Source organism: Aedes albopictus, chromosome 1, assembly GCF_035046485.1.
Source record: "Aedes albopictus strain Foshan chromosome 1, AalbF5, whole genome shotgun sequence".
Classification (NCBI taxonomy): domain Eukaryota; kingdom Metazoa; phylum Arthropoda; class Insecta; order Diptera; family Culicidae; genus Aedes; species Aedes albopictus.
Window position 1 is genome coordinate 176,216,650 of NC_085136.1, and position 10,073 is coordinate 176,226,722.

General features: G+C 45.0%; 1 protein-coding gene across 1 annotated transcript; it reads left to right on the plus strand.

Annotated features, from left to right (window-relative positions):
- The first annotated feature begins 5,938 nt into the window (after window positions 1–5,938).
- Window positions 5,939–8,738, plus strand: LOC134286163 (uncharacterized). Its single transcript, XM_062847737.1, has 2 exons — window positions 5,939–7,153; window positions 7,226–8,738. The coding sequence occupies exons 1-2, from the start codon at window positions 6,279–6,281 to the stop codon at window positions 8,151–8,153; spliced, it is 1,803 nt and encodes a 600-aa protein (XP_062703721.1). The 5' UTR covers window positions 5,939–6,278; the 3' UTR covers window positions 8,154–8,738.
- Window positions 8,739–10,073: the final 1,335 nt, after the last annotated feature.

Below are 10,073 nucleotides of genomic sequence, written 5' to 3' on the forward strand. Positions count from 1 at the left end.
TTATTGTTTTAAACAAGCGCCATTTTTCTGCGTGTGGAGAAGCACTGGTGAGAGCACTACACTGGGTCTTTACCAAGATTTGGGAGGAGGAAGTATTACCAGAGGAATGGATGAAAGGTATCGTGTGTCCCATCCAGTCTTGTTAGCGATCACAGTCTTTGACACTTTTTCGTTGATATTCGGCTGTCTTTGTCTCCAACATTCGCAACACAAGCGATCAAACTACTGTACGGAACAAAAATGTCGAATGAATGCGCTTGACCACGATTGCATCTTCGGGAGATGGTTCGGTTTTTGTTATTCCTGCCTTTCCCATAAAGAGAGCTATTTTGGATAAATGTATGTGTTACGATTGTATCTTAATCAAAATTGGCTGAAATTTCGCAGAAAGCTGGAATTAGACAAATATCATCGTGTCAGACGACGATGATTTGATCCACTTTTTTGTTTATTGATCTTCGTTCTGCTGCTCGTGTTGTGTGTAAGAGATAGCGGTCGCGCTCGAATGAAACAAAGCAAGCTGATACCCGACCGCGGCAACGAAACGAAGGTAGTGAAAAGTGTCGAATGTTTACAAGCCTGGTCCCATCTACAAAAAGGCGACAAGTAGGATTGTGGGAACTATCCACGGAACTATCGCACGATCACACTACTGAGCGCTGCCTACAATATACTCTCTCAAATTTTATACAGCCGCCTATCACCGATTGTAAGAGAGCTCGTGGGGCAATATTAGGCTGGATTCATGGGTGAACGCGCCAAAACGAACCAGAAATGCCACGAATGCAACGTGCCCACACATCACTTGTTCATTGATTTCAAATCGGCGTATGATACAATCGATCGAGACCAGCTATGGCAGATTATGCACGAATACGGATTCCCTGATAAACTGAAACGATTAATCAAGGCGACGATAGATCGAGTGATGTGCGTAGTTCGAGTATCAGGGACACTCTCGAGTTACGGGCAAGGTAATGGTCTTTCGTGCTTGCTGTTCAATATTGCATTAGAAGGTATAATAAGGAGAGCGGGGATAAACACGATTGGAACGGTTTTCACAAAGTCCGTTCAGCTGCTTCGTTTCGCTGATGATATTGATATTATAGCTCGTAAATTTAAGACGATGGCGGAAACGTACATCCGACTAAAGAGTGAAGCCAAGCGAATCGGATTAGTCATTAATGTTTCGAAGACAAAGTACATTATTGCAAAGGGCTCCAGGGAGGAATCACCGCGCCCGCCGCCCCGGATTTCTATCGACGACGGTGATGAAATCGAGGTGGTTGAAGAATTCGTGTACTTGGGCTCGCTAGTGACCGCCGACAACGACCCCAGCAGAGAAATTCAGAGACGCATTGTGGCAGGAAATCGAGCTTACTTTGGACTCCGCAGAACTCTACGATCGAATAAAGTTCGCGGTCACACGAAATTAACTATCTACAAAACGCTGATTAGCCCGGTAGTCCCCTATGGACACGAAGCATAGATTCTACGAGCAGAGGACCAACGCGCCCTTGGAGTTTTCGAACGGAAGGTGTAGCGTACCATCTACGGCGGCGTGCGGATTGAAGACGGGGCTTGGAGAAGGCGAATGGACCACGAACTGCATCAGCTGTTGAGAGAACTAATCATCGTCCACACCGCGAAAATCGAGAGGCTACGGTGGGCGGGTCACGCCATCAGAATGCCGGATACTATGGGCAAGACACTGTGCAAACGAGAGCAACTCTGAGAAAATCTGAGTTACTCTTTTCATCGACGATCGACGGCATTTGTTGAAAGACATCGCTAAAATTGCAATTTCCATTCAGTACACGCAACACTTCGCAGTTTGACATTATTGTCAGATCACACTTTGGTATAAATGGGAGAAAACCTGAGGAACTGTGAGGAATTCTAAACAACACTTCGAGCACAGATTTTCTCTCGTTAGATCTGTCCTACCCCAAGGTCGGATAGCAACCCAACTAAAATGCTTCTTGAGAGTCATCCGATCGGTATAAGAAGACATGGTGCGCAGCGAGCTAGATGGGTCGATCAAGTGGAGGACGATTTGCGAACTCTTCGCAGAGTGCGGAACTCGAGACACAGCCATGGACCGAGTAGAATGGAGACGGCTACCATGTACAGCAGAGGCCACTCTGACCGGTAAGGTAAGTTGGATTGGATTTGGATTAGATATACAATTAGTTTCCAGTGGTGACAGGGATTTTTATTTTTGTCGCATTTTGCACTAAAACTACAATTTTTTTTTAAGCGACCCCGTTTCATGTTCATATCCAGTGAAACTTCGCTTGTCGTACACGTTGAGAACACGGTGTACTCTCCACCATGAAAACAGTAAAGCCTGGAACACATAGCGTCCGTTCTGTCGAGGTTTGCGATTTTTGACAGCTTTCCCATGGCAAATGTGCCAAATTAGTGTCACGCACACGCAAACGTATACATTGTGTGGGCCCCTAATGTATGTTGGAATGCTCAAAGATACACAATTAAAAAGGCTGGCCCAGTTCCAACAGGAACGTTAGTATAGAGAAACGTAGAAACATGTAGAAAAGTTCTTTTATATTTCCTGAGTTCTTGATTTTTTTTGAGAGGAAGGGAGATGTGTGGTTGGCACACATAATTCGGCAGCACTGATATATGCATCTGTCAGACTGCGTGGACGCACTCCACTCTACACTCGCACACAGCTCTACCCCATTCTACACGGCGCTGTCCTGCTGGTCGCCAGTCGGCCCGCGCAATCGCCGCAGCCCTCAGCATCAGCACAAGTTAGCATCGTTGCATAGATATCCGCGCGCGATGGCCGATTCCTTGCATCTGGAACTGCACAGGCTTCGGGGCACTTATTCCTCCATTTACAAGGAATAAGTGCACCGAAGACTTCAATTCGATCCAACGTATCCCAGCGCTGTAATCACACTTTGAAGGTGTGTGCACACTATTGTGTCAGTCCAATTTGGGGTGCAGTCAGCAATACTGTGGTGTAAGCATCCCAAGTATTATTGGGGTTCTGGAGGAGGGTGCGGATGGTGATAGTTTTAAGGCTATGAGATTTTTTTTGTGAATACCTTATCTTGATCCTGAAGGAATTGGATAAACATCTATCATATATAAAAATGAATTTCTGTCTGTCTGTGTGTTTGTCTGTCTGTCTGTCTGTCTGACCCTTATGGAACCGATCGGCGTGAAACTTTGTATGTGGGTCGGGGAAAGTTCTTAGCCTAGTGTGAGACTCCTCCGATCTTCAGAGGGGGGCTTCCATGCAGATGACTTAGTGGAACACGTCCCTACCCGGATAAAAACTAACCATAGGGTGTATGGTGAAAACCATTCCTGCACCATACAGTGTACCAGCTACAATAAAGTGTATTGTAATGAAATGGTTCGCTCTACTATACATTTACATTGGATTTTTATGTAACAACCCAAGCAACCAAAAGTTCGGATACCACTTGAGGAACGAACTCAGAAGTTTAAGTTTGGTTCAATTCAAGTTTCGTTGAACTTAAATCTCCAAAAAGTTCCTTATGTATTAGTTATGAACTTGGAAGTACATGTACAAGCTTTTGACATCTCTTCAAAACGACATTTAAGTTGAAAAAAGGTTCAGAAAGAACTTATGTTGAACTTTAAAACCGAGTTCAATCAAATATTAACCGAACTCATGTTGAACTTTTTCGTGCCTTTAAAACTCAAATATAGTTCATTTGGGCATATTACAACAACTTTAAATGTTTCGTTCCGAACTTGTTTCGGGCTTGTTTTGAACTTACTACTCAAAGTACGGATAAACATTAACCGTACCAAAAGTGAACTTCATTTGAACTTCGGCGACAGCGGGGCCGGGGAGAAGTTCTCATTGAATTAAATCACTCGGAAATCGAGCGCAGCAGCCACAGTTTGTGTTAATTTCACAAGTACACTTTGTTTCACTATAATATTTCATTATACTTACTTGTAATCAACCCAAAGCACCCGTATTGTGTGGCTCAAAGGCTGCCCCCGCAGCGGAAAACTGTTCTGCCCAGGATTCCGCCGGAGTTTTTTCGGCTGCGGATGAAAGTCCTCCAGCTTTGCTGGGTGTTTCAACCCCGTCTCTCTTTTTGCACCAGCGTGCCGGTAATCGACGCGATCGTTGTCACTGAAAACTTATAAACTTTTCTGAATGATTGGCACTGGCACTAATTTATTGCTTTGCACTTGATTCAATTACGAACCAAAACAAACTGAAAATTGTAACCGATGGTTCCATGTTTGCGATTGTGACTCCATCACAATAATAACCACCCATTGGGTACAACCCTGAACAATGCGAGAGAGATTAAATGGTCGCTCATTCTCCCAAACACAACCCAACATCCACGGTACCGCTCTCCCTGCACGCATTCGTTGTCAGCGGTTTTGAGCGATAGTAGAGTGCACTCAGCCGAAGGCAGTCCTAGGCAGGGCAAGGGGAGCGACACTCCCGAAGAGAATAAATATACAAATACGACAAATTCGGAAATGATCGTATTTCTTATGGAATTAGGTAATACGAGCTTGGCTTGCTAGCATCGCCAGTTCAGTTCCGTCCCGACCACCGCAGCGAGCAGACAGTGCGCGCCGTGTGCTTAAAAGTATAAATCGAACAAAGTGTGTGCGATATGATCAAGTAGTGATTCTCCTTAACGTTTTGATTTGTTTCCACAAATGTAGGTCCGAATAGAGATAAACTTTCAAAAGTAGTGTTATTGGGTCGCAAAAATATCCCAAAATAGTGGTTAGTATTTTCGGAAACCAGAAAAGTTATAACAAAAGAACCTAAAATCTATTGTATTGAAACTAGGGTGAGGTGACCAGCTATCAACTTCCACCTGTCTACACTACTACGGAGAACAAAAATTTGTAAGAAAAAGGTCCACCACAGGGCCTTTTTCTTTATCAGATTTTGTCTGGTCGACAACGCCATTACGATTTCCCAGACAAAGGCTCGGGACGGAAAAAGATGGCCCAGAACCAAACAATTGGGCTAGGTCGTTGAGGAAGTTTGGCCGCCATATTGCCGAGGACCAACGGTAGCCACGTGTACCCGCCATATCGCCAAGGAACAAAGTGCCTAGACCGACATATATGCACCTGTAGGGGCTAGAACTAGGACCAACAGAGTTCGCCCTAAGACGATTCGTAACCTCGAAGCTCACGGAACCTCCAACCGTTCTCCGCAGGCCGTAACGGAGCGAGAATCGTCACGGCTTCGCCGGCTCTTCCGTTCTTGCCAATTGCCGCAATCCCCCCCCGTTGATTGCACCCATCACCGCATGCCTAGAAAAACCGCAAGTAGAATAATTGTATTTGTGACGTCACATTTTAGTGTTGTGAATGGCCAAAACAACAAAAACTTTGCGTAGCTTAGTTTTAAGGATGTAAATAGTTTGAATATAATATTGTGCATGTAAAGTTGTGGATTTCATTTCGAAGCATAAAGGATTTCACTACTGGTCCATTGAGTTTATTACGATGAATCCGGGCTCATAAGGGAGTCTTCCATGCCTTCCTCACTGTGTGGTTAATTCGGAAGTGAATTTGTGATGTGGCCTTTGAGCATTAGCATCCATAAGATCTCAATAGGGAGTTTCATTCATCTATGCATCGATTATGGATATGCTCTTATGAATTGAGCTCCCGCTGGAAATGAGTGCATGACAGAAATCGAGTGGTAACGTTTTCCTTATTTCGACCCTGGGATCAACCCAATCCACTGAGCATAGTTCAACGGGTTATAAATTGGCGCCCAACATACAAATATTAGAATAACAAATTTCATCACATCGGTTTCAACATTTTTTCGTACCCGTGAGAGGGAGGAGGAAAACAGTTGTATCTGTTTCGAGTACGTTGCGTTCTCAGAACGGCAATCAATTAGGTTTATTTTTCAATTTGCATTAGCTATTTTGGTAGAGATTCCATTGGGAGACCCCGGTGCGAGCTTTTCAGCTGGTTTTGTTTACATTCAGATAGTTAGCATAGTGTAATCAATTTATCAATGTTTTTAGGTAATTTAGAAGATTTTCCGTGGATGGTGAAGGTGTTCAGGTGGTAACAGGTGAGCCCCAGAGTCGCAAAGGCCGTTTTTAAAACCGTCCTGGAGTCCGGTTGATCGAAATCGAGACTGAGAAGGGTGAGTACCGGTGGATATCAGAGTGAGTCTGGAAAGGGCACAGACGTTGATCTGGCCGTGATTCGAGCACCTGTTACATTCTGAACACTTCAGTGACACGGAAAGTCGACTAATGATGGATTCGGAATTCGAGATGAAATATCGAACCCTTCTGGTGCACCACCTAGAGAAGGAGGAGGTGGAGTTTGAACTGGATGTTAGGGCAGTACCTTTTGAAAAGGCAGAAAATGTTGGTGTTTTAAGAAGGCGGTTGAGAGAAGCTTTGAAGAGGGACAAAGCAGAGGAGATGTTAGTAGATTTTGCGAAATGCCAGCATCGGTCAGTAGACAATGAAATAAAAGTGATCGACACGAACGTTAAACAAATAACCGATTTTCTAGAGAAGAAGCGCAGTTTTGAAGGGGTTAAGGACTCCCTGAAGACACGTTTAGTCCACTACTTTGCACGATGTTCGGCAATTCAAGCAGCGGCCGACAAAGATGATGATCTAGAGGATTTGGACAAGCTGTTAACTACAGTTCGTCAACTTTATAATACATATTTCACAATTTTCTCTCCGATGGACTCTATCCGTAATGAGGTCATGCTGCAAATTTCAAATTCCTTAGCTCAGCTACAGGTAGCTCAGGCAGGAGCATCCGGACCGGCAAAACAGGTTCAGAGTAGGTCTCAGGGGACACAAACGGAAGATGATGTAGGATCTCAGGAAGAGGAACGGTTGCGCGGTGTATTCCCTCCGGCTAGACGACAGCTCAGGTCAAATTTAGCCTCCAGAAAAGATCTCGCTTCTTCGTTCAATATTCCATCGTCGGTTCAACAACCTTCGGGTTCGGGATTAAATTCTCGCCGAAGCGAGGAGAACGAGATATTTCTAAATCGTTATGACTTGTCAGGAAGGAGTCGTAATCCATTAGGCAAGGGTAATGCTTCTGATACTGAATCGGACTCTTCAAAGTCACAGTCCCCGCCTAGTAGGCGTAGATCCAGGTGTCGTAACGAAAGATGATTGCTTAATGCCACATTGTGGCATTAAGCAATCATCTTTCGTTACGACACCAGGCACGTTAGGTCCAGCGTAAAGCGTAGTAGACCGGTCTCAGACTGGAACTTACGGTACGATGGTAGAGATGGTGGCCAAGGGTTGATGCGATTCATAAAGGAAGTAGAATTCTATGCCAAATCGGAGAACGTCTCCGAAAAGGAATTATTCCGCTCCGCCATACATTTGTTTGCAGGCGCAGCAAAAATTTGGTTCATGTCAGGAGTTGAAAACGGGGACTTCTCCTCGTGGAAGGAACTCGTAACGGAAATGAAAAGGGAATTTTTGAGTCCGGACCATGACCACGTTAGTGAGTTTAGGGCCATAGAACGGAAGCAGAAACACAAGGAGAAATTCCAAGATTTCTTCTTCGATATGCAAAAATTGTTCAATTCACTCACGAAACCCATTTCTGAGCGGAAGAAGTTTGAAATTGTCTTCAGAAACCTCAGAGCGGACTACAAAGGTTATGTGGTAGCAGCAAACATAGATAATCTCGCAGATTTAAAACCTTTTGGCCGCAAATTGGACGCCACTTTCTGGTACAAATACGAGAACCGCAGTACGGAGGAAAGCTCCAAGGCTCGGAACCAAATTAGCGAATTGAAGACACATCCTAAGTCAAAACCGACAGGGGCTGTGAGTCGTCCTACCAAAAACTCAGCTGAGCAGAAACCTCTCAATAAAAGTGATGAGGATAAAAATGCCCGGAAACCGTCACCTGAGCAAGGTGAGGGTAACCAGAAGCAGAACAATAGCGCCCATGATAAAGGATTGCCAATCCTGGTTGAGAAGTACGTTCCTCCCAAGCCTGGCGTATGTTTCAATTGTAGACTTCCTGGGCACCACCAGACGGACTGCGACCGTCCGAAACATAAATTTTGTTTTAGATGCGGCTTTCTTAACGTGGAGACGAAAGAATGTCCGTTTTGTGCAAAAAACGCATAAAAACCCGTCTGAAGGGGCAGGCGGAAGCATGGTATACCCCAAAATCCCCTATTATACCCGATTGTGCTGAGTGTTCACTCGGACAAAGGCAGGTAGAAGACGAGGAGTATGTACACTGCTCCAGCGTCGAAATCAGTGAACAGATTCTCAAAATTGATCATGATGATAGGCCCTTCGTAAAAGTAGATATTTTAAATGTACCCCTAATTGGCTTACTCGATAGTGGAGCCAACCGCAGCATATTAGGTTCAGGAACAAATTCTCTCCTCAAAGCTTGTAAACTTCGCTTACAGCCCGTAAATATCGATATTTCCACCGCGAGTGGTCAGAAGCTAGATGTTTCAGGGTGCGTAGAGTTGCCAGTAACGTTCGGTGGAATAACGAAAATTCTTTCGGCTTTAGTAATACCATCCGTCAAACGAAAATTGATTCTGGGCTCGGACTTCTGGAAATCCTTCGGGATAGTGCCTTCGGTATTGTCCGAGGACAACAGAGGATCTGTTGAGGAACTCCAAGATCATGACGAAACTCCATTTTTATCCCAACATCAATTGAAGATGTTGGAAGAGGTCAAACAGTTGTTCAAACCTGCGAAAGAGGGAGAACTAGAAACAACATCGATGATCAGTCATCGCATAGAGCTGTCAGAAGAGACCAAAAAGCTCCCTCCGGTGCGAATAAACCCGTTTCCGACCTCCCCCAGTAGACAAGAAAAAATCAACCAGGAACTTGATAATATGTTACAGTGCGGCATTATAGAACGGTCCTACAGTGACTGGGCACTCCGCCTTGTACCAGTTGACAAGCCGGATGGATCGGTCAGGCTATGTCTAGACGCGAGGAAACTAAATGAGCGAACTGTCCGAGACTCTTACCCTCTCCCACACGCAGATAGAATACTGAGCCGTCTTGGCCCGAGTCGTTATATCACGACAATAGACTTGTCAAAAGCGTTTCTGCAGGTTCCGTTGCATCCACGGTCTCGAAAATTCACTGCGTTCTCTGTGTTGGGTAGAGGGTTGTTCCAGTTCACTCGGATGCCCTTCGGCCTAGCCAACAGTCCAGCAACCTTGTCAAGGTTGATGGACCGGGTATTGGGCGGGAGTGAACTGGAACCAAACGTATTCGTTTACCTCGATGATATCATCGTGGTAAGCAATACGTTTGAAGAGCACCTGGACAAGCTCAGAGAGTTGGCGCGGAGACTCAAAGCCGCGAATTTGTCCATTAACCTGGAAAAGTCTAAATTTTGTGTACCCGAAGTTCCCTATTTGGGATATATTCTTAGCCGAACGGGGCTTCGTCCAAATCCAGATCGGGTCGAAGCTATCGTAAACTTTGAGAGACCCAAATCCCTTCGCGCACTGAGGAGATTTCTGGGCATGTCCAACTACTATCGTCGTTTCATTGCGACATTTAGCGAGGTAGTACGTCCTTTGACCGATTTGCTCAAAAATCAACCGAAAACGATCAAATGGAGTGAATCAGCAGAAAACGCCTTTGTAAAGATAAAGGAGTTACTTATTAGCGCCCCGATATTGACCAACCCGGACTTTTCGAAACCGTTTAGCATTCACTGCGATGCTAGCGATTCCGCAATAGCAGGCGTGTTGACTCAGGCATATGAGAACACGGAAAAACCAGTCGCCTACTTCTCACAGAAGTTGGGGACAACTCAACAGCGCTATGCGGCAACCGAGAAGGAAGCCCTAGCAGTCTTAAAATCACTGGAAAAGTTTAGATGCTATATTGAAGGGTCGAGGTTCACGGTGATCACCGATGCCTCGGCATTAACATTTATTCTTCGAAGCAGCTGGAAGACTTCGTCTCGGCTTAGCAGATGGAGTCTCGAGTTGCAAAAACATGATATGGAAATCAAGCATCGTAAGGGTGTGGACAATGTAGTGCCTGACGCTCTGT

Bases quoted from the DNA above. Each gene is read 5' to 3' on its own strand.
- LOC134286163 (XM_062847737.1), top strand. From the start codon at position 6,279: ATGATGGATTCGGAATTCGAGATGAAATATCGAACCCTTCTGGTGCAC. The intron at 7,154-7,225 runs GTGTCGTAACGA...TTACGACACCAG, and splicing joins CCTAGTAGGCGTAGATCCAG to GCACGTTAGGTCCAGCGTAA.